We start from the raw sequence: 25,711 nt of genomic DNA, 5'->3' as shown, positions 1-25,711 counted from the left end.
ATTTCAGAACTTAACTATTTTTACAGTTAGAGAGAGCTTTTCCTAATATCTATGCTAAACCTCTCTTGCTGCTTCACTAGATATACTGTCCCAGTTTGACAGCAAACCATTTATAACTGCTCTTTGAGTAGTGTCTTTCAACCAGTTGTAAATCCACTTTACAGCAATTTCATCTAGATTGCATTTCCCTAGTTTGCTTATGAGAATGTAATGTGGGATTGTATTAAAAGCCTTGCTAAAAATCAAGATGTGTCACATCTACTGCTTCTTCCCATCCACTAGACCAGTAACCCAGTCAAAGAAAAAAATAAGTTGTATTTCAATTGTCCTTCATATTCTTAACATATAAGCTCCCCCAATATGGGATACTATTGACAGAATGCTCGCTTCTCCGCAAGGTGACCAGATAACAGAAAACATGGTGTTTGTACTTATTTTCGATCTCACATAAACACACACATGCTTGTTGCACCTTCCTTCTGCTCCATCTGTTCACTCTTTTGAGAGAAAAGGGTACTGAAATATACCCCTTCAGAGTAGAATTTCTAGCACTCGAAGAGCAGAGTTTGTGTGCATTTCAGTGCTCTCATTGCTTACAAGAGCAGAGCAGGGATGTAGCGTAGAAGGACTGTGCTACATGAAATTAATACAGCTGGTGCTCTGAGAATTAGGCTCTGGCAGACTCTCTTTTACAACAGCATGCTAAACACAAAATTATGCATTAAAATCTATACAACAATCTATACATTTAGATCAACCTTACACTCAGAATATTTTGAAAGTGTAGAAATATTCTGTAGCTCAAACACTTACAATTCTAACTGTGAAAATTCTAGGGAACCCGTTCGAAGGAACTGTATTAAATAAATAGAGTGATAAAGATAACAAATTCAGAGGGAACAATTTCAGTACAAAGTCAAACCAGCTGAACCGCACAAAAGGCATTCACTGTACACACAACACTCCAACCGACTTCAAGGGGAGGTACACACACCAGTCTTGCCAGCTCACACAAATCAGCTGAACTGCACTTTCACCTCAGATCATTACCACAGAAACTACTTAGATAAGAGAGTATCTAATTTAGCTTTTAAGAGCCTTTTGGAATGTTACTGTCACAAATCCAAGTGTTTCGCCACACTGTCTAGCACTTTCCCTTCATTTCTATTAGGGTCAACAAAAGGTATTTTACTAATTGTGTACGAATGGAAAAAAATTGAAGAATAGGACTAATGCACGCTATCCAAGCTGAAGGATGGGTGGAAAAAAGCATTGTAATGACGCTACTACCAAAATTATTCTCAAAATATGTATAGTGAAATCCTTCGCATTAATTATTATTTGTATTACAATATTGCCTAGACATCACAAACAAGATTGGGACACCATTGTGCTAGGCACTATACAAACATATAGCAAAAGCATCTTACAGTCTGATTGGACAAGACAGATAGACAGAGTGGGAGAAATGAAGTATTATCACCTTTTTACAAATGGGGAACTAAGGCCCAGAGAAATTAAGTGACTTGCTCAACACTGCACAGGAAGTCTGTAGAAGGGCAAGGAATTGAACCCAAATTTCCTGAGTCCCAGTTAAGAGCCCACCTACTACTGGTACGTTGGAGGAATAATTTTCTTCCCCTATTTTGGAATAATTACTACTGTGTTGTTCAAGCTTAGCAACAAGCAGTTTTCAGAGAAACTATATCTTTAGTTCAGAAGAGAAATTTAACCTATGGAATAGAGAAATAGCCATACGGTAGAATGTGTGTATTGTGCAACAAGTATATTATAAATACTAGAGAACCTAGGTAATATTTTTAACAAAGACATTTCCATACCAAATATCTGCTGTGAGCTAGGGAACATGAATCCTTCATATGGCTGGTTCCCCCCCTTTTCCGCATTTAGGAGTTGCAAAATTTTGTACTGGATGATATGTAACAGGGGTGGCCAATCTGAGCCTGAGAAGGAGCCAAAATTTACCGATGTACATTGCCAAAGAGCCACAGTACTATGTCAGCAGCCCCCCATTAGCTCCCCTCCCAGCGCCTCATACCCACCGGCAGCCCCACCAATCAGTGCCTCCCCCTCCCTCCCCATCAGCTGTTTTGTGGTGTGCAGGAGGCTGGGGCGGGGGGGGGGGAGGGAGGAGAGGGGGAGGAGCGAGGGCACAGCAAGCTCAGGGGAGGGGGCGGGAAGGGGTGGAGTGGGGGCAGGACCTGGGGCAGAGCCAGGAGCTGAGCAGTGAGCACTCCCCGGAATCGGTGCCTAGACAAGGAGCCGCACAGTAACCTCTGAAAAGCCACATGTGGCTCCAGAGCCCCAGGTTGGCCACCCCTGATATATAATATTATATTTTTATATCCATCTGATTTGATGCCAGACACATTCAATCTTAATTTAAAAGGATAATGCAGTTCATAGTATTTCAACAGTGCCAGTTCCAACGTATTGTTACTTTGAGCTTAAAGATGACATTTAAAAATACTTAACAGCAAAGCTCATTCCTCTCATGTGAGAGCCTTGCAACCATGATCTACACATTCATCTCAAGGCTGGGCTACTATAAATTCCTTCATCTGGGGCTGTCGGTCAAGGCCAAACAAAAAATTTCAATGTAAGGCTCCAACTTTCTTTTTTAAATAGACCTAGTATTTACATGAGGCCAATGAAGCAGCAGTATCTTTTATCGAAGGTGGGAATCACAGGGGCTGCACTAAATCAAAGGAGACTTCAGGTGCCTTTACGTTATTATTGAAGTACATCCCGCAATCCCTGCATGCATTTCTCCTTTTCAACGTGGCTGCATTCCCTGCTGTTGCATATGTTCTTCATGAGTCAAACTTTTGCAGTGAATCTGAGAGCAGTTGTATTTGACCTACAAGTCACCCTTCAGTCTTCTCTGGGGTGGGATTATTTTAATTCTAGTGCTGTGTTTTCCTCTTAGTTTATAAGAAGTCCTCTCCCCTAGCTTCCTACTCCTGTATTCTTCATCCACTACTGAAAGAATTATCCATGTTATATGCTCAGAGATTTTCTTGACTGTACTTATTGCATTACTGCACATTTATTTCAGAAGCAAAATGCTTTATACTTGGCAAAAACCCAGTGCAGAATAATTTCTACTGAAGAGGAAAAAACACTGCTTTTGAAGGGGAAGTTTGAATTAACCCATTAAACCAAGCAGCAAGTACCCTGCGGTTCAGCAGGTTTGCTACAGCAAAGTGCTTTTGAGACTGAGCTACCATTTCTTGTCCTACATTAAGGATGTGTCATCATGTTTACATCATCTTGTGTTTTCTGCATATTTTTAGTATTCTCTTTTCAGCACCATTTCATAGGGGAAATTCATGTTCATAGTCATAAAAAGTAATAGCATTTGTGTATTCCTGCTCCATTACATATTATAGACAATACAAAAGTTTTATATATTAATGCCCAGCTTTGGCATCATTCAGCAGCTGATTCCTATCTCAATTGCACTCTGAATTCTCCATAGATTCCTTCTTTATTTCAAAATGTAATCTGAGGTCCTGGTACTAATCGTAAAGTCCTTTAACAATGGTATCTGCCATCTACGAAGACAAATTTATCATCCAAAACTGCTCCGGGTGAAACTTTCAGGTAGCTTCAATAGTGGGTCCAAAAGAGTGGAATAACCTAGTGGAAGGGATCAAAATGAGCCCTAAAATCTGACTGCTTTCAGAGACCAATGCACAAAATTCCTCTTTTTTGCAGACGTGTGCTCACTGCAGTTTAAAAACTGAGATGAGAGTGAAAAGTGAAACAGAGGAAGAGAAAGAAAAAGCAAAAGGGAAGACAAAAGGGTGGGGAAAAACTACTTCCTATTTCAGAGACTTGGTAAAAGGATACAAATCTGAAGACAGATTTAAGTATAAGCACTACCCATAAAAGTACTGCATTAATATGTCCAGATCTAACCTTTCCAGAGCTCCACCTTTCACCTTGTATGTATTTTCAGGTAAAAAGTAGCTTGTTAAGTCTAAATAAAAATGGCCAGGCCTGACTAATGTATTATTACAAATATGTTGGTGTTGGCTGCCATTTAATATACATTGGCAATGTGCATTCCACAAGCTGATGTGAACAACAAAATGTTTCAATTATCTAGAACACCCGAGTCATACAAAAAGGTGGAACAAAATGCCTTAAGTACAATACAAACCTGATATTACAGTTTGGACAGTTTTTAATCAAGTACAGTTAACTTTAGATATCTACTCACTGTAATGTAACATGGCTGGGTCACTACAAAAAGCAATTTTCCCTCTGTTGATATTACATAACATAAGAACAGCCCTACTGGGTCAGACCAAAGGTCCATCTAACCCAGTATCCTGTATTCCAACAGTGGCCAGTGCCACGTCCCCCAGACAGAATGAACATAGCAGGTAATCATCAAGTGATCCATCTCCTGTCGCCCATTCCCAGCTTCTGGCAAACAGAGGCTAGGGACACCATCCCTGTCCATCCTGGCTAACAGCCAGTGACGGACCTATCCTCCATGAACTTATCTAGTTCTTTTTTTAACTCTGTTATGGTCTTGGCCTTCAGAGCATCCTCTGGCAAGGAGTTCCACAGGTTGACTGTGCGTTGTGTGAAGAAATACTTCCTTTTATTTGTTGTAAACCTGCTGCCCATTAATTTCATTTGGTGACCCCTAGTTATTGTGTTATGAGAAGTAGTAAACACCACTTACCTACTTTCTCTACACCAGTCATGATTTTATAGACCTCAATCATATCTCCCCTTAGCCGTCTCTTTTCCAAGTTGAAAAGACCCAGTCTTATTAATTGCTCCTCATACGGAAGCCTTTCCATACCCCTAATCATTTTTGTTGCCCTTTTCTGAACCTTTTCCAATTCCAGTATATCTTTTTTGAGGCATTTATAAAGGGGTGGCTGTGACACAGTTCTTTGGGGAATATAAAAATGGGGGTGGGGGTTGTTTTGTAGTAGGTTTGCTGACTGAGAAAGGGGGCAAAGAAAGGAAAGGCTGCTGTTTTGGTTTGGTGATTATTTTTATATTGCATTTTTAGTTATGGTAAGAATACTTGATCTCAGTTGTTATATTTAAACCCAAATAAATATACGAAGGATACCAAGTACTGTAAGTCTCTCGGTCAAATGATACCCATTATATGGCCAAAAAACTATCTACACTGAGGCTAACTGCATTACTAGAACTGACCTCATAAACAACTGAATGGCATTGTTACTGACCAATATCAGTGTTCCAAAACAGAACCTTTAAGGGAAATCCTATGTCTGTAGCCAGTCTCCTGCATGTAGACATTCTATTCCTTCAACAATACCAAGTATTGCAAAGCTGGAGTTGGAGAAACAATTAATTGCATTAAAGGTAGATTCCTCCCCCCGCAAATTTAAGACAGAATTTACTGTTGTGAAAGTTGACAGGATAGAAATAACATACCTTACAATGCCTACGTTTTCCCAGGATTAAGCCATCCTGCATCCCCCAAAAAATCAGATTCCTGCCCCCCCCCACTTAAAAAAATAAGAAAGAAAAAAGGGAGCTTTGCAACATATTTTAAAGTTAAAATTACTTTCTAGGAATCCTAAACATAAACCCACAGCACTGGTTTTCTTTCAGCATTATGAGGAAATGCACATTATACTTTTTCCTGCAGGATGTGAGGATACAGAATATTGAGATTTACAATTACCCTGATCTCCAAGATTTAGGATTCTTGAAAAATTTCAATATCCGGAGTACTGACAAGAGCAGAGACGCAATAAGAGAAGTGTGTCATGTATGCATGCACCTGCAATCTACAATGCAGCTGGGAGGTCTAATTAGAGGCTCAAGTGATATAAAAAGCATATATCGTATCAGCCAATAACCATTAAATATTTAGTAAAATTCTTTGAACACAAATTTTGTTATACATAATTACTTAAAAAAACCCAAAACACATTTAAAGCTATGTAATAACCATTACTAACTACTGTACTATTTTTGTTCAGATTTGTTACATTCAATTCTCCATATATTTCAATGAGCCACCTTACAAGTTACCGCCTTGTTTTGAAACTTAACATAGGTAACATTAGATTTAAATCCTTTCCACAGAACAAAAAACCGCACCACACACATTTGGTATTCTATTACATGAGGTTTTCATCAGATATTTGAGTAATGAAGATAAGTCAGCCAGTTACAAAGCATATTCCCCATTTGGTCTTTAATTACTATTCACAGAATTAATGGTATTTGAAATTTCCCTAGCTATTTTGATATAACATAGTTTATATTACATAAAAAGAGCTGCATGTACATAATAATAGTAACATATGTACACAATTTTTCATCACAGTGCATGTCAAAGAATCCATGCTGTGTCCTATATTATTTTGGATAAGGCGATCTCACAATATCATAAAGTCATTTCAGAAAAATCAGTATATTACCGTGTATTTTGTGGTAGAAAAATGTTCAATATGTACTCAATATAAATAAACACAAAAGCTCTACATTAATTTAATGTAAAGATTACAAAATTAAACTCAACAGAATTCAGGAAATAGAAATATCAAGATTTACATGCTAACATGAAATCAATCATATACAGATAATATTTTTGATTACCAGATTATTAAAATGTCTCTCTCCATGTACACACTGTGTGCTATACAGACAATCTGTCAATACGAGTACTGGTAATTAATTTTCTGATTAGATGAGTATTTAAATTTATAGTTATAATATTAATGTAGTTTTTGTACTAGATACTCTTTTGTTGTTGGCTTTTTACACAGCTGAAGCACACTGGTTTTCTTTATGGCAGCTGTGCTTTTGTAACAGGGAAAAAAAGCTAAAATTTAGAGATTACAATAAATTGCAGACTGCAGCAAAAATTACTTAGACACACTAAAAATGCAGAACAGACTTTTTCATGCTCACAGTTTTCTCTTGTCCATGATACAGGCATCATTTTTTAATTATTTTTTAAAAAAGGATTTTGATGTTTCAACATAAATATTTACAACCCTCCCTCATGCAAATCATCACAAGGGAAGTCTATGCAAGAATGGTCAATTCCCTCAATCATCCACATTACATTCAAGGGGACAGATCTGATTAGGCACTGGTAAAATCTTAGTACATACTGACTCAGCAACAGAGCAGTCGTGTTTCAAATCACTTATAGCTTTATCATTTTCCCCCCAACTGAGAGCTAGGACGATATAATGTAAACTTGACTCTCTCTTTTGTGACAGAGAAAGCTATAATATAATAATATGGCAATTAACAAATCTATTTTCTAAAGAATGTAAATTAAATAAATAAATACAGCCTTAGAAATACTGTAGTCTCTATTCTATCTCTACATAGTTGGAGCGCTTTTTACCAAATCAAATAGTCTGTATAAAAAAAGAAAAGTTAAGAATCATACCAAATGGTGATATATTTATGGAACTAATTTAAGAAATCACTGAAATTTTATATTAAAAATGTCATCCATTAACACAGATTTTGGTTTGCCAGGTGTGTAATATTTATATAATATACCACATTGCGTTAGGCTTTGAACCTAACTATTTTAATCTCTTCCCTGCTGACCAGGACCGTAACTCCTGTGTGATAGCACTATGTGCCAGCATTCTCTGAAGTGTCACTTCAAAGACTATGCATCAGGAATGTGACAGAGCACCACTGGACATCACGTACCTCATACCTGAGGCAGCAAACCAGCAGTTACAAACAAGAAAAATCACAGAGGTTATTACTGATGATCTTTCAACTGGTTCTGAATTCAGATGCATTATTAAGTAATCTCATTACCTGAAAAATGCCAGTCCCCTCTGTTTCATTCCCATCCCCTGTGTACTTGAACATCAACTTCGTAAATAAAATGGATTTTGTTTTAATTAAATCTAACATGATTATAAGGTTAACATTTGCTTTCCAGTTTTCAATTAGAATGATTCAAAGAAGTTAAGTTAATTATTTTAACCAATTATAGAAGGCAATTATTGCTTACTGCATTTCTATTAGGAATTTACTTACTTTGTTTTATAGATTTACGAGAACGATATTTAATTTGATATAACTCAAGTGCCTGTACAATACTTCAATGGTGAACTGAAATATTAGTTTAAAGTATTTCCAAACTTATAAGCAGCATACTTGCCAAACAAGTATTATCAGTGAATATTTCACCAGGTTTTTTAAAAACGGTTTCCTGAACTGTGGAATCATGATGGTTGATGCCCCACTGATAGTACATTCCAGCGAGTACAGAGCTAATATCATCAGAACCTGCTGTGAAGAAGGGACTCTACCTGTGGACAAACGGTCAGCTCTGTTCAATACCACATGGTATAAAACTTTGTGTGATTCAATACCAAATATAAAACCTTAGATAAATGTGTACAAACTGAAGCAAAGCTGACCTACTTGCTCAGCGATTCAGGACAATCTTCCAGATACACTGCTGATCAGTTGTGGTATAACACCCAACTTATAGCATCCTACAGCATCTTCACCTAAGAGAAACTGTCAATTGTTGTGCTGCAACTTCAAAGATTTAAAGCGAGAAATTTAGCTTTTGCCCTTTCATCTGTTGCTTATTACGTCAGCTCCTCTCCATTCAGACTTCAGCACCACTTCCATACACTTTACAATAGCAAGGTTTTTAGCACTTTGAAATCTCTCTCTCCTAAACATTGTACATTACATTTTCTTAAAATAATGGAACCAGCTTAAGCAGAAGAGATGCCACAGACAGGGGAGTGGGAATGCCTCAGGAAGAACCACCATTGGGATATGTTTTTACATAACACGCTACTCAAAAAGGAAAAAAACCTTTGATTGTATTGTGATGTAGAAGGAAAGTCTGAAAAGGTTTGATTTTTTAAAAAAAATTTCCTGCTTGTTTTTAATTAGACATCTAAGGCTTTTGACTACCCTGTTTTTGGTGGAGGACTCTACAGATGATTAGAGAACTAGTACAATTATGACAGGATTAAATATTGAAATCTAGTAAACTGAGGGGGAATTTATTCAGACTGCATAAAGTTTTGGTTTTATTGGATATGATTAACTACTAAGAAACTCTTGACAAGCATTTGGGGGAACACCTTTCTTCCCTCGTCTAATGTTCCCTGCATCTCCAGTTGAGGGCTGAGTAAACTTCCCCTCCAGTTCTCTAGTCCTCCCATAAAAACAGGGAAGACAAAAACATATTTTAGAATTCAGAAACAAGAAAAAAAGACTTAAAATACACATTCCACCTTTACACATCATTAAGTAGAAAAGAGGCACTTTCCTCCCCTTTTATATGTCAACTTTAAGAATGGGATAGGAAACAAAATACCATAAAGTTATAGAAATGTATGGTATGACCTCAAATTGAACACAGCATTCAATTGTAGACATTTTACATCTAAAAGGACACAGCAGGAATAGAAATGAACAACAAAAATTATGAGACAGAGAAAGGCTTCCATATGCAGATTAAAGTGGATTAGGAACACCTAGTCCTCGATCCTGAGAGGTGAGTCATGCAAGTGGAGTCCTACAGAGCTCCCTAGATTTCACTGGGTCTCTGGGTGAGTGCCAGTTTCCTGAACACATAACATTGCAGGATTAGGGCCTCAATTTTTAAGGAAGTTCAAGAGGAGGTATTATATGGGTATATAAAGATCATGAATCACATTGCAAAGGACAACAAGATGCTCTGACTGACTGTGTCCAATGTAACATGGAAAAGTAAACATATTTCTGAAGTATGAACTTGTGGAACTTACTGCCACACAATATTATTGAAAACAATGTACGCTCTGTTCGCTAGACAAAAGATAACTACAGCAAGTCATTGCTTGAATTACGCAACTTAAATTTACAACAACCTCTACAGAATGCTTTGCCTGGCATAGCTATTGTATGTGCATGCATTTTGGCATCGGTTACAGCATCTAGGTTGAGGTCCTTAGCTCAAATCTGCCTGAAGACAAGTGCAATCTATAATGGTTTCTCTCCAATGCAGGCAAGAAGTCAAAATCACCGCAGTTGAACTTGTTCAGCCAGTCTTCTGAATTCTGTCCCACAATGCAATGTTTCATATTTGGAAATTACTCATAAGCTTTTGTTTCCAGCAACAGTGCTGAGCATTTTAAGTTAGATTCTTTAAGAGTCCCAGAAAACATGGCTTATGACCATAGCAATAATGTGGCCACTGCAAAATGCTTCTGTCAAAAGCAGTGTTGCTATACAGCCACACTACACTATTGCGAGGAAAAGATGATACAATCATTTCCTGCAGTCCATATCCCTTCAACACTATTCTTAGGAGAGCAGGAACTGTTTTAGTTTAGATTCAAAAATATCTCTAAATGATCAATAAAACCCATAATTATGTGTCTCACTATCAAGTCTCCGTATTTTAATCTAAGGATATTCAAGTAGCCTGTAAATGATGCTGGTCTATTACTCAGTGGATACGTATGTCTCTGCGTCACAAAAATCATCTGTGGTACCTTTATTGACAGTGCCAGCAGTAAGGCAAGGAATTAAATTATTACAGAGACAACTATCCCCTTTCTACTCCAGAGGTGATCTGCAGGTCATAGGTGAGGTACATTGGTAGAGCAGTGCGGAGAAGTCTGTCTTTCTGCGCTGTTCCTGTTCTATTGATAAATAGAGAACTTTTCGAGATCACTAAAATCAGATCATAAAAAGCAACTGCAGATATTCTTCTGTTACATAAAAATAAAGGGGCACCGATATTCACACTTCATGACCAAAGCTGATTACCGCATGGAGTCAGAAGAAATTTTCCCCACAATATTCCACAACAGGTCACGTGCTTTTGGAGTTCCTCCTCTTCCTCTGAAAGTTCTAGCATAGGCCCTGTTTGAGTCACCATGACAAATCAGACAGCTGACTGACGTAGTCAGCTACTGTATTTTAAAGAAATTTCTTCCATTTAAATCCATTTCTATAGGATAAACAAATATATATTCTGAGGGCCCTTTATCCAGCCTACATACTAAAGCAATATTTACTCAAATCAAAATTATATTGATCAGATATATTTTAGACAATATCATAATTAGAAATAAATGCATCACTCCAATAATTTAGCTACAAATAAAACAAAATGTTTAGGGCCGAACTCTGCAATCAGATGGATTAACATGGACTGCATTGACTTCCAAGTGAGAGAGATATATATAGATGTATTTACACACTGAATGTTGCCTATATTTTTTTCCTCAAAATACTGAACACAGTATACAGTAGACGTCACTTAATAGGAATGACTTATAAATGGTTGCTTTGGTTGAATGTGTCTTGTTTAACAAGCATTAAAACAGAACAAGCATTAGGGAAATGGTTTATGAAATTCTTCCTGAAACTACCTTCATGAAATCAAAGCATTCTGACTGGAAATTCATTTAAGCCTCTCCTCCCAAATATTTCCATTCAGTACCAGCAAGAAGAGGCTGCCTTCAGTCTATCTTAATGAAGGAGTGCATTTCAGTTTAAATATTTCACTCTGAAGAACAGATCCTGTATTTCAAAAAAACAGAACAGCTAAAAAGAAACTTACTGAAAGCAAAAATTATTTATATGTATTCTGTTAATACATTTTATTACTTGTGTTCTGATAGCACCTAGAGGCCCTAACAAGGTCATGGTCACATTGAAGCATACTACTTGCATGGAGGCCAGTTTAACTCCTTTAGTGCATTTCAGAATAGCTCAATTGTAAGGAAGAAAGAGACAATTTTAAGACTTTCTGGTAAAAGTGAAATAAAATTAATTAATCTGAGAGCTGCTTTCCAGAATTGTTTTACTTTGTGGATGTCCATATTAATCTAATATGTATTGAAACTGGATGACTGCGATATTTTCTGCCATATTGAAATATCCTGTCAAAAATGTAGCCATTTGTCCTCCTTTGCAGAGCCCCTGAATTAGGGAACCATGGCTATTCCTAACTCAAATGGATCTGTTTTAAAGGGGAACAACAACATTTGGTCTAGTTTTATAGTTCAACTACTTCAACAACAACAAAAAGTCACCCATCTTTTCCCTGGTAAGTTCATTTACAACAATACCCGCTATGAAAGATGAACATAAATGGTACCCTGGCCTTTCCCTAATAAGGAGAATAACTCAGAGCGGATCCAAAGTGTTAGTCTCTTCAACTTGGAAAGTAACTATGAATTGCCTTGAGCAATTTCAATTAAACAATGCTTCAATCTCACTAAGTTGCCTTTTGATACATACTTATAATTGTTGAAAATTAACAATAAAAAACAAACACTCCAATACTGAGCAGATATAAATTATATATAAACACTTTGATATAAATTAATTCTAATATTTCCTCTACTTTTTCTGATCCATTTATAAATTACTACCAACCAAGACTACCACTGCTTGTTAGCCACTGAAATGTGGTGACTTCCCATTTGTACACTTTCTATTCACCGATGATGTTGCTATCTGTAAAGATAAAGCTAGCTATACAATATAAAGTTATGTCTGCCTCAAAATTGACACTCCTTGAAAAGTGTTATAGCAGGGCTCAGTGAATTTTCAGATTCATAACCAGACCACTTGTTGCAAAGTCCTTCCCTTGCCACAGAACTATGTTGCAGAATTTAAAACTTTAAATTTTTTAAAAAAGATATCTAGCCTCATGGTTCGGAAAATAACCTTATATGAATACAAACTGATTCAGGTTCTGTTTCTGTACATGTAACAATAGCTCTGAGGTGTCAACAGGACGACATATTTCAGTGCGCTGATTGCTGTGAAACCTAGAGATGACAATATAAGTATCATCACCGTTAATATCATTGTTCACTGCTCATCGTTTGATCACAAAGTTCTAGCTAACGAGTTTGACCCACAATCTCAAACCACCTATCACACCCTACCCAGGGGCTTAATCATGCATGCTCGCTGAAGTCAATGGCAAAACTCCCTAGGACTTCTATGGTGCAGGACCAGGCCTCAAAACCCCATATATCCCTTACTCAACTGCCAGACCTCCCGTTTCCCCACTGACAACTTCTCTTATGTAATTTACAGATTATCAGTACAAAAAACTGTGGCATAATGAAAACGGAGTCTGAGCAACAGCAAATAAATTGCATTTGACATAAAAAAACAAACATGGCTACAGTATTGACTGAATTATTCATTTTTCATGTTTGACTCATTGTAAACTTCCATTTTTTATTTTAACAGAAGTTGGCATAGTATTTTTGATCTGCCATTCCAGAGTGCCACAGAAGTTAGTCCAACAAACGCTCCCAGCACCTACCATTCAAAATTGTTCAAACACTGAGTTTTTAAAATGTCACAATACTTAGCACAGACTCTACAAAATCAAAGTATAAGTATTATTATTAAAGCCATTAAAAAAATAACACATTTCTTAATATAAATGTAGCTGGTGAAAGGTACCTGATACACAAAAATGAAGTTCTTTCTATTCCCAGAAAAAGGCATACCCAACAGGTTAGCAGTCCAAGTCTTCCTACACAATGCTCTGCTTCAACTCTGTTTTGGTAGGATTATAATCAAGGGCTGAGAGGACAGTTCGTTATCTATAGTGTCAGCTGAAGCTATCCTCAAGAATACAAATGGGTAACAAAGTACTTTTATAACGTGGGTCTTTCCCATTAGGAAACATATTAAGACTTATAGCTCATTTCACACATACCAAACAGAATTCGAATTAGATATTTCTGATTTGTAACTCGGAGATAGTTATCCAGAATTTTCATTGACAATCCATTATGCCATACGGTCCTGTTGTACAATACTGCTGCAACCATTAAATACTTTTTTGGGGGGGGAATGGGAGAGGGAAACTGGTGGGGGGGCACATGATTCACACAATTCAGCTACCAGGATAACTTTAGATTTAAAAGCCTTCCAGCAGAGGGAAATATTTTGACTGCAATAAAACTCCCTGGCCCTTGTACGTTCATTTCTGCTGTTCTACACTAGAGAGTGAACTCACTTTACCAGGTTTTAGTATATGTTGTAGAAATCTTGCAACATATAAATATTAATTTGCTGCACCCGTTCCTTGTGCTGTCCCCTACCCCACTGCAAAAGCACTGAGAAACAGCAAAGAGGGCTTCGTACATACTGGCACCTTCCATAGTAGCTATAGCTCGTCTTCCATTCAAAAAGGAAGTATGATTTTTAGCATCTTGCAAATAAAGAGAACATTTGGACAACTAGAAGAAAAGGTGATGATTATGAATCAAATATATCTATGCTTTGGGGATGATAAAACTTTCCCCATATGTAGTCATTATAGATTTTAGGTTCTAAACTACAATTCTCCAGACTCCTTCACACACACTTCCACTGATACACTGTGCTGCCCTCAATCCTCTGATTCTTTGCCTAAAACCTACCACTCCCATCTTCATTATTTCTTCCTTATCCCAAGTGTATCTTTGTTCCTATTAACCTATGACAAACACACCAAAATGAGAGATTGTATACTGAGCTGTTACACTTTGGTTTAGGTACTATACCAAAAACCATACATTTGAGCATTTCAGGAGCTGGGTTGTGTTCTGAGTTTGGCTGCATGGTAACTTGTTAAGTGATAAATGTCAGATCTGGCCCAAGCCTGCACTTTGGCCATTACCGCCACAGGCATGTGTGTACAGAGGAGACAAATAGAAATCACTATGTGCATCTTCTTTCCTAGGTGCATTACAATGAAAGAAATAGCTTTCAAAATCATTTTTGAAGATGGCAATTTTAGGATAACTTTTGATTGAGATGACATTTTTCTGCATTGTTTACATGTTTGATGATGATATAAATTGTTGCAGGAACACTATATTTCAATACCGTTCTCCTTTGCCTGAGCTTTTATTGTTGTTTAAGAATACAGCAGAAGCCACTGAAAAGGCAACATTTGCCAAGGATTATTGGTTATTCTAAGTATAAGGAAAATCTGTGCTAATTTCCAATACCACTTTGTGGGAACTGCTAGCTAATGGTGACTTTTTTGATGATCACGTGTATGAAAGAGAATTTAAGCACTTATCGCTCTTGCTCCTTATAGGGTTTGAGGTACTCAGTGTCCTCGATTCCCACAGAGGCACTAGATATCTTGCAAGATCAGGCTGATATTATTATGGTGCCCCCAGAACATGCTGAGTGTTACCCAAACAGAAAGGAAGACACAGTCCTCGCTTACAATCTAACATGACATTCTCTTTGTAGCACCACAATCATCTCCTCTGCAATAATTGTAACGTCGTAATCAAATCCTGGGTTTCAAATAAGAAAAACAGGGATGGAGAGAATGAAAGTGAACACTGTAGATAACCTTATAAGTATCATCTCTGAACACAAGATTTTTCAAACTGTTTAACAGAAACACTTATGATTTTTAAAGCATCATAACTCACCTTTACAGTCCACCTGTAACTGTTTTATTATATCCAAAAGACTCACAGGCCCTTGAAACACTTTGTATGATGTCTGAATCTTAATATTCTGTTAACATAAAATGAGATATGCAGAGGAAATTTTCCTAATAAAATATTAAATGTGACTTGCAAAAGCTGTTTTTAAGACTGTTGTGCCTTTTTGCTCAGGTAGTTTATTTCAATGTAATAAAAATATACAAAAATTATTTGCAAACAAGGGCCTATCTGGCACCTTTGACATGATTTAACAAAACAAAAATAATCTCAACCCAGCAGCTCCACCAAAAAGCCCTCAAAAGAATTTGAAACCAACTCATCTCAACACTCAACTAAATAAAACTTAACTTTTTGCTTGGGCTTCCTAATCAGAACCATATCATCCAGTTTTAACTCCAACCTGCTAATATTGTCCCAGTCTCGTTTGGATTGAGCTTCAGAGTCTGGACTATGGGTATGTTTACACTGCAATTAAAAACCCGCAGCTGGCCTTCGCCAGCTGACTTGGGCTCAGAGGGCTTGGGCGGCTGCGGGGGTCTAACTGCAGTGTACACATACACCAGTTGGATCAGGTGACATAAAAGTGTCCTAAGCACACTGAAAGCACTGCAACTAATACCCTTTAACTCACCCTCCTAGCAGCCCCATATGTACAGAAAGTCCTATTGAACTTCACATGACAGCACCTTTAGGGAAGTGCAACTGCCTCAACCACCTTCTAGGAATGCTCTTCAAAGCACCAAATAGTGCCACCCAAGGCAGCACCATCCACTTCCACTGAAGTATACAGGTGATTCAGCAACACCTGACGGGGAACAGTACTGCAAGCTGCTGATAGAAAGACAGGACACCCATCAGAAAGGACACCCATCTACCAGTGGTACCAATGCAGTTCTCTTATATCCATGTCTGTACCCTGATTGACAAGGAGATCTGAAGCAACTAGGTATTCTAGAGTTGTTTTGCCACAACCTTCTCTATATTATTAAACAGAAATACAAGATTCAATATTGGACAACAGTTAGCCGTATTGTGAGTGTTGACTTCTTGAGCAAATGTGACATCATAACTTCTTCATGGGCTTGTCTTCACTAGAAAATTAGGTAGCTTTAGAATAACCTTGTGGAATCATGTTAACTAGCATGGTGTTAAACATGACTTTGAAGTGGATACAGATAGCAACAAGTTGTGTTTAACATCTTGTCAGCTGGCAATGATTAAACCTATAGCACCAGTAGAGTTTAATCACAGACAGCTGACATGATATTAAACAAAACTTGTCCCTGTCTACGCTAATTGCAAAGTCATATTAGTGGATATGATTCCTCAGGACTGTGTTTTAATTTTCTAGTGAAGACAAGGTCTAAATAAAAATGGCATCCAGTCCTTCCCAAGGGAGGAGTTAATCTCCACTCGTAAGGACTTGGTACTTTTCCACTGGTATTACCAGACTGGAAGAACATAGATTCAGTGGACAAGTTGTGACATGAGTATTCCCAGCACTATGTCAGTGAGCGTTATTGGCTTAAACTCAATCCAATAAGACCTAACATTTGTCCCTCTCAGATCTGACTCTACTGCCACCAAGCAGACAGCTGAATCTACTCAATTTTGTCCACAAAGTAATCAGAAATTTCCTCATGATAGTAGGGACTCTAATCAGTCACTGAGTTCAATCATAGACTCATAGAATATCAGGGTTGGAAGGGACCTCAGGAGGTCATCTAGTCCAACCCCCTGCTCAAAGCAGGGCCAATCCCCAACTAAATTGGCCATTATCTTTGAAAACTCGTGGTGATCGAGGGAGGTCCCGGATGACTGGAAAAAGGCTAATGTAGTGCCCATATCTAAAAAAGGGAAGGAGGAGGATCCAGGGAACTATAGGCCAGTCAGCCTCAACTCAGTCCCTGGAAAAATCATGGAGCAGGTCCTCAAGGAATCAATTCTGAAGCACTTAAAGGAGAGGAAAGTGATCAGGAACAGTCAGCATGGATTCACCAAGGGCAAGTCATGCCTGACTAATTTAATTGCCTTCTATGACGAGATAACTGGTTCTGTGGATGTGGGGAAAGTGGTGGACGTGTTGTTCCTTGACTTTAGCAAAGCTTTTGACACTGTCTCCCACAGTATTTTGCCAGCAAGTTAAAGAAGTATGGGCTGGATGAATGCACTATAAGGTGGATGGAAAGCTGGCTAGATCATCGGGCTCAACGGGTAGTGATCAATGGCTCCATCTCTAGTTGGCAGCCTGTATCAAGTGGAGTGCCCCAAGGAACGGTCCTCGGGCCAGTTTTGTTCAATATTTTCATTAATGAACTGGAGGATGGTGTGGATTGCACCCTCAGCAAGTTTGCAGATGACACTAAACTGGGAGGAGAGGTAAATACGCTGGAGGGTAGGGATAGGATACAGAGGGACCTAGAGAAATTAGAGGACTGGGCCAAAAGAAATCTGATGAGGTTCAACAAGGATAAGTGCAGAGACCTGCACTTAGGACAGAAGAATCCAATGCACTGCTACAGACTAGGGACCGAACAGCTAGGCAGCAGTTCTGCAGAAAAGGACCTACGGGTTACAGTGGATGAGAAGCTGGATATGAGTCAACAGTGTGCCCTTGTTGCCAAGAAGGCCAATGGCATTTTCGGATGTATAAGTAGGGGCACTGCCAGCAGATCGAGGGACGTGATCGTTCCCCTCTATTCAACATTGGTGAGGCCTCATTTGGAGTTCTGTGTCCAGTTTTGGGCCCCACACTACAAGAAGGATGTGGAAAAATTGGAAAGAGTCCAGCGGAGGGCAACAAAAATGATATGGGGACTGGAACACATGACTTATGAGGAGAGGTTGAGGGAACTGGGATTGTTTAGTCTGTGGAAGAGAAGAATGAGGGGGATTTGATAGCTGCTTTCAACTACCTGAAAGGGGGTTCCAAAGAGGATGGATCTAGACTGTTCTCAGTGGTAGCAGATGATAGAACGAGGACTAATGGTCTCAAGTTGCAGTTGGGGAGGTTTAGGTTGGATATTAGGAAAAACTTTTTCACTAGGAGGGTGGTGAAACTCTGGAATGTGTTACCTAGGGAGGTGGTGGAATCTCCTTCCTTAGAAGTTTTTAAGGTCAGGCTTGACATAACCATGGTTGGGATGATTTAATTGGGGATTGGTCCTGCTTTCAGCAGGGGATTGGACAAGATGACCTCCTGAGGTCCCTTCCAACCCTGATATTCTATGATTCTATGATATCATCCCAGCCAGGGCTTTGTCAAGCCTCACCTTAATTTTTTTTGCCTTAGATCCCTAAATGGCCCCCTCAAGGATTGAACTCACAACCCTGGGTTTAGCAGGCCAATGCTCAAACCACTGAGCTATGCCTCCCCCCACCCCCAGTCAGTTAGAAACAAATCCACTGACAGACTTTGTGGATGCTATAATGGAGACAAAGAACTTCTTCTTCAACCATGGCATAAGAATTCAAAAATTCTTTCCAAGACATCCTATTCAGCCCAAGACTTCGACCACAAATGCTGTCTTCCCTTACACTTCTTTTGTTGCAGGTCATCTGTTAACCACTGTGAACCACTGAAAAAGGCACCTAGGGAGCACCCTATCAACAAAATGTGGAGAGAACGCCTAAAACGGTTCTTTTTCCATGTATGTTTTTTCTCTTCAAAATATCAAGCGTGTCAAGCCTGGTCTTCTCTCTTTTTCTCTGGTGGAGTTCTGGGGGAAGGGGAGCCTCACATGTATAATGTGTGTGCACATGCATTTATTGAAAGAACAGGGTGAAAGTATGGCACCTAATGTGTTCATCAGACATCAAAGTTAAAGTAGACATTAAAATTATTTGCTGGTGTCTGTTTTTTGTTAAACTGTCTAACCAAAATGTCTTTTCTCTCGCAATTACTCTGCCTTCGATCTTGTGATGTCATAATTCCATTAGCTCTTTTGTCACCACAGAGCATTCCAGGGTAGGCAAGACTTGAACGTATGTAATAACCAAACAGAATTTTCTCCCCTAACCACTTTGGAAGGGTTTTATACATTGAGGAATGTTAGTGCACATGTAAGCACTATATGGATGCCAATGGCAGATATCTTTAACAACTCCCCACCCACCATAGTGCTCGTATTGGTAATTACTACAATTAAATTAAAAACACTACAATAACTAAAGTTCTGTCTAAAATGAAATCAGCAAAAAGATACTCGTAAGTTTACCACTATCAGTTTCCCTATTACATGTATGTTCTTTGCCATTGCTATTTTTGTTAAAAAAAAAAAAAAAAATTGTAAAATTTCAAAATGGACAGTGGATATGGAGGAGGTGGTCTGACTAACTTCCAGGCCGGTCACTGCTGCTGCTTAGAACTTTGCTGAACAGCAGCAGAGTGAAGTCAACCTAATTCTTGTCGGTTTCACTGCTGCTAAAGGGGTTCTAAACAGCAACAGTTTGCACCTTGCTGCAGCTTGTCAAAATCAGGAGCAGCAGCACTAGAGCTGTCTGCAGACTTGGAAAGACAACGCTATTTTGGTTTACGCTTGGCTCCATTTAGAAGATTCTCTTTACAACCAGACATGCTAGAAACGTAACATTTTTCTCAACAAAAGCTTTAGTTTATGAAGAAGTTGATGACATTCTCCTGGGAAAGCTTCTTGTTTGCCACAGATGACTAGATTTTCCAAGCCTTGTTTACTACAACTTTAATTTATTTTTTGGAATCATTGACGTCAAATGAAAATGTAATGCATACTACAGACATGTTAGCTCCCTGCCCTCCTGTATGACAAATAAGAACCATACTATGTGTTTGATGAATTAGGTCCCCTCCTTGCATGGATACACAATTTATATCCGCTTTATATCAGCAGATATCTGCGGAGCTGCAGGGCTCTAGCGACAATGAGTGAAACCAGCAGTGCCAGGGCTAATGACCGGGCCAAGGACCACAGTGGCAAAAGCAGCAGCATGTCAGGCCCCTGCTCTGGTGTGGCTGTACCACCCCCAGCCCTGCCCGCTGGGGCAGGCACCAGGCTTACTGGCAGCTATCCCTTGTCATGCAAGTGCGTGCAAGCAGCTTGCACGCTCCCGGACAGGAGTCCCTTCCACGCAGCCCCTGCCCGCTGGCACACACGGCCTCTGTCCCTGGCAACCGGGCCTGGATGGGAAGCAGAAGGAGAGGGACTAGTTGCTTCTCACGCCAGCTGCTCCGGGTTGCTGCTCTGTGCAACATGGCGGCTGCCTGAGATTGAGCCTAGCTGGGGAGGTGGTGGTGGGCTGCCCCCTGCCCAGGCCCGGCTACCGGAGATAGGGGCCAAATGAGCCAGAGTTCCCTCTCTCCCGCAGCATGTTTCTGGCTCATTTGGCCACTGTCCCTGGCAGCTGAGCCCAGGGAGGCCCACCTCACCAGCTAGGCTCTCAAAGGCAGCTGCTGCGCTGCAGAGAGTCAGCGAGCCGGAGTAGCCAGCTTCAACTGTGTGAGAAATGCTTCCGTCCCGCTCCCCAGCCAGGCCCGGCTGCCAGGGAGAGTGGCCAAACATGCTTGGGGGGGCGGCGGGGGCGCACATTAGGAAAAAAAGATAGACTCCCCCACTCGCAGGTAACTCTGGTGGGGCAGGGAGAGGTCAGAGGTCCTGTCCTGGTCACAGGGTTGGGGAGGGATCGCTGGGCAGAGAAGACGCGTGGGGGCAGTCACGTGTCCTTCCCTTTAGATTGTGCCCCCACCCAGTATGGGGAGGCACGAGTCATCTATGATAAGAAGGATGAATATGAATGTTACCCTACACTGAGATTTCAAGTTCATATTGGGAAGGTAGATGAAAAGGATTAGGCTTTATGCATCATCGTGTCTGAAGGGTACCTAGTGAATACAATGCAATATGTTGTGGTTATGTCCCATGGCAAGAATCTGGTTTGCAGGGGAATTGAGTCCCTGGTTGGTTCATGGACAGTAGGTGATAAGATGTTGGGTGGATGAACTGGAGCACAGTCTGTCATATAAACCATGTAGATAAAAATAATTGTACTGAATTATTTCCAGCAAAATCTTACATGTAAAATATTGAATGTAGTGAAAAGATTTCAGTACACAGAATACTTTAAAATACAACTCTATGAGCTAAATGGTGTCTAGTCTTCACTCCCACCAGACAAAGATCTCCCAATCCAAAAGTCTGTTTGAGATCTTGGGCTCACACTCCATATCAGCTGCTGGAGTCCATGCAGTGCTTCAAAGCTCAGCATGGAAGGATACAGATCTTAAAAAGCAACAATAGACTGGGTCCACTGAGATTCTATCTTTGGTATATGTCCTTGAGGATCTGAGAACAAATGATTGTATATAGTGTGTCAACTGAAGAGAAAGGAATGGCAGCATGGACTGAGAGACAAGTAGATATCAACTGAGAGAAACGATGGTCTAGTGGTTAGGGTGCTAACCTGGGACTTACAAGTCTCAAATTCAATTCCCAGGTCTGTCAGAAACTTCCTGTGTGACCTTGGACAAGTCACTTAGGCCCAGATCCTCAAAGGTACTTAGGGGATTAAGTGCCTAAATACCATTGAGGATCTGTGCCTCAGATAATAGCACTGCCTTACCTTCTAGGAGTGCTGTGAGAATAAATATTAGAAAGATTGTCAGGCACTCAGATACTCTGGTAATGGATGGGGGGGAGGCATAGAAATACAACAGATAAGACAGAATATGGGTTTTTGGTGCAGAGGTCCAATGTTTCTAGGAGCCCAGGCACATATCAAAAGTTTCCCTGTTCAAATTTTCTAGCATGCAAAGTTTTCTCTGGCCAAAAGGTTTAGTTATAAAGTTTTCTACGTCCGCTTTGGATGATTAAATGGACATGCTAGCATTTGTTGTTGCCCATCAACTTTACAAACACTAAAGCATTAATAAAAGTATATTTTTTTCTTTTTGTTTTATTCTGAAAAGAGAGGTTCCCTCTGAACCAGGTAATATGTATTATAATCCCATCAAAAACAGGCTTAAAATTTGAATGGATTGCCAAGATAGAGGGCTGAAAATAAACAGACCTTTTAGAATCTTGACAGAACGTTGTTTTTCGCTTTAATTCTAATAGTATGTTATGAGTTTCCTTCAAATTTAGGCCCCAATCCTGCAAGTTGTTCATGAGTTTGAAGTCAATTGGCTCCATGCAGTCTCAGGGGGAAAGTTGCATGACTGAGTTTTTAGTGAAAGAGGAATCTCATTTCATCCTGACTGTTAACCTTCAAAATACAGAAACCTTAGAGGTTTGCATTTTAATACTGAAGGTAGGAAAAAAGAGGTTTGAAAATCAGCCTTAACTGATGGAGCCAGGGTTCCATTAGTTAAGGTTGCAAAGGTTTTTGATGTTTCTGTAATATTTTGCACAAACACTTAGTATAGCAGGCACAAATAATACTATTTAAGCACCTATGAAACTATCAGACCTGTGTTGAAGGAATGAACTTATAAAACATACATATACTGGGACAATGGCAGAAAGATCCCAGTGTTTTTGAGTCACATAATATGCACCCCACTGTAACTCCTATAAGGGCTGCTGCTTATTGATCTTGAACCAGTCTTTGGCAGCAAAATTCTCATAAAATTTCCAGTTGTTGCTTATAGCAGGTCGACAATACCAGCCATAGCAAGGCTCCGAGCCCTACTGTAGTCTGGCTGTAAGCTACCACTGACATTTTCAACTGTCATATAAACTACTCAAAACAGGTCCAATTGAGTCAATGTTTAACACACCCATGGCTCATATATGCTACACTTCCCAATGATAATACCACCAATGGAGCTCAACCAATGTTAGCAACATTAGAAAATTCTGAGGCCATTTCCTTGGTGTAAACAGTGTCTTTGAATTGAGACAATAAATCAAACATGAAAACCAGACTTATTACTGTTTTTTCATCTCCAGTTACAAAATTACTGACAATGTATATGCTTCACCAACTTTTGTCTACACCCGTAAACAGTATTTCTATTTGTCACGTTCAGACTGTTTATCCTTGTTCTACTGCTTGCTGTCTGTATGCCACTCCCACTGTGTATTAACAGTGTCCTACGTAATAAACATGAGGCACTGACTTGCCTGGAAAAAAAGTAGATCAGTGCTCTAGTACTAAAATAGAACTGATCACCTCAATTTAAAAAAAAACAACAACAAAAAACAGAGGATACTGTCGAATGGTCTATGGGTGCTGCTCCCAAAGATATCATGACCCGCTAGAGACTATTTAGGGCCAAAGATCATCCATCATGCTAACCAACTAAAAACCTGGTCTGAATAATGTAAGTCAACCAGATTTATCATGATGCCTTTGGTTAAGAGTCCATTTAAAAACTTAAGACCTCCACTGAGGAACCTTAGGTACAAAACAGTGGTCTTCAAGATCTGGTGAGTTTTCTCCATATGCATGTTCTAACAACATAATTACAAGCAGGGGAACCTCTTCATGCACATTTCTTATTAACAAATCATGCTCACCTTCTCTACAGAGTCGCATTGCTTCTCGATTTTTCCCATACTCCTTGAAACTTTCTTCCAATGCTGTTCCTTAAAAAACAAAACCCAAAGAACACCCACACGTTAGGCATCACTCTACACAGGGCTTACAGAGCGGTGGTGAGGCAGTCACCCACCAGGATACTTGCCAAAACACTGTGGGTGATCCTACACTGATATACAGGTGAGACTGGCACATACCGCTCCCTACCATAAAAACCAGCATAGCTATGAGAAGTTTCAGAGTCGCAGCCGTGTGAGTCTGTATCCGCAAAAAAAACCCAGGAGGACTTGTGGCACCTTAGAGACTAACCAATTTATTAGAGCATGAGCTTTCGTGGGTACAGCCCACTTCATCGGATGCATTGAATGGAACTTATAGGTATGAGGTACAGACAACCACTGGTCCAGCCAAGATCCTAGAGGGAAGCTGCAGGATCCCAGGGCTCACACAGTTCCCCCAACAGTGTACCTATAAAGGGTGATGCCCCACCTGAGGCTCACACAGACCTCCTCTATCAGACTATGCAGAATACCGGGGGGGCGGGGGGGAAGGAGCGGCCCCTAGGAATTACTTACACCTCCAACTGGTGCACCCGAGATCGCACGGGCCCAAGGTGCCCACCGGTATGTGTCTCTCCCGCACACCCACCAGCGCTCCCAAGATCCCAGGGATGGGGGAGGGGGAGTTTCCCGTCCCCGGGCTCACACAGACCCTCTAACCAGCGCACCCAGGATCCATCCCGGAGACAGGGGTGTTGCAGGAAACACACATTCCCCCCCCCCCCGCAGCGTGCCCACCATCCCGGAGAGGAGGGTCCCGGCCCCGGGGCTCGCACAGATTTCCCCCAGCGGCGCGGCGCCTCCGAGGCTCCCGGGGCTCGGGCTCCCGGAGCGGTGCCCGGCTCGGGTGGCCCCTGGCCCGGGCGCTCCCGACCTCCCCGGGGAACGTGGGGGGCGCTCTGCTCACCATCGTTTCCGTGAAGTTTAGCAGCATCGACCCAGTGGCTCCAGGGCTGCCCCAGCATCGCCTCCGGGCTGGGCAGGGACCTGCGCTCTCCGACGGTCGCCATTGCCGCTGTGGTGGCGGAGGGGCCGGGGCCGCTCTCGCCGCCGCCGCCGCCTCCTCCTCCGCCGTGCCGGGGCCGCCGCCGCCGCTGCCTGGCCGCCGCCGCCGCTCTGCGCTGTTCCCCTCTGACGTCACCCGCGGCCCGCGCCGACATTCTTTCCGCTGCTACAATGTAACGAGAAAAGTCAGCAGGCTCTTAAGGTGGCGCCGCTCCTTAAGGAGGCTCCGAGGTGTTACCAGCCCACAACCAGCAGGGCAGCGGGCCGCGGCCGCTATGGGCACTGACAGCGCAGAGCCAGCCTCTTCCTTGGGTTCGGGTCCCCCTTAACTTCCTACAAGCACCTAGGGGGACCCTGCAGAATCTCACCTCTGCAGTGTTCTAGGATCCTACCTCATTACCAGGGGTGTATAAGTAGGGTAGGAGATCCGGGATGGTCCCTTCCCCAGTCGCTTTTAGGTCTGGTCTTACACTGGTGGCAATAAACGCAGCTGTTCTCCTCCCACAGCCCTACAATTCCTAATCAAGACGCTGCTTTGCAAAAAGGGATGGAGGTGAAGCTCCTACAGAAACAAAGTCCACATCACCTACCCCTCCCCTCCCAAAGAAGTGAATTCTGAGAGGCAGCCTCATGGGAGGAGGTATGTGGCTGAAGAGAGGA

At 40.7% G+C, this 25,711-nt stretch overlaps 1 protein-coding gene across 5 annotated transcripts in view; it reads right to left on the bottom strand.

The window, feature by feature from the left end:
* ATXN7 (ataxin 7) overlaps positions 1 to 25,711 on the bottom strand; it is a 127,556-nt gene that overhangs the window by 64,080 nt on the left and 37,765 nt on the right. For all 5 annotated transcript variants that reach the window (XM_073350988.1, XM_073350990.1, XM_073350986.1 and 2 more), the window contains exons 3-4: positions 24,954 to 25,217; positions 23,966 to 24,034 (exon numbers count right to left, since the gene is read on the bottom strand). In XM_073350988.1, coding sequence (XP_073207089.1) covers positions 23,966 to 24,034; positions 24,954 to 25,206 — 322 coding nt within the window. In that variant the 5' untranslated portion in view covers positions 25,207 to 25,217. The remainder of the gene's footprint in view (positions 1 to 23,965; positions 24,035 to 24,953; positions 25,218 to 25,711) is intronic.

Source organism: Lepidochelys kempii, chromosome 7 (genome assembly GCF_965140265.1).
Source record: "Lepidochelys kempii isolate rLepKem1 chromosome 7, rLepKem1.hap2, whole genome shotgun sequence".
NCBI lineage: Eukaryota > Metazoa > Chordata > Testudines > Cheloniidae > Lepidochelys > Lepidochelys kempii.
Note: the sequence above shows the minus strand (reverse complement) of the source record. Positions and strands in the feature narration are given on the sequence as shown.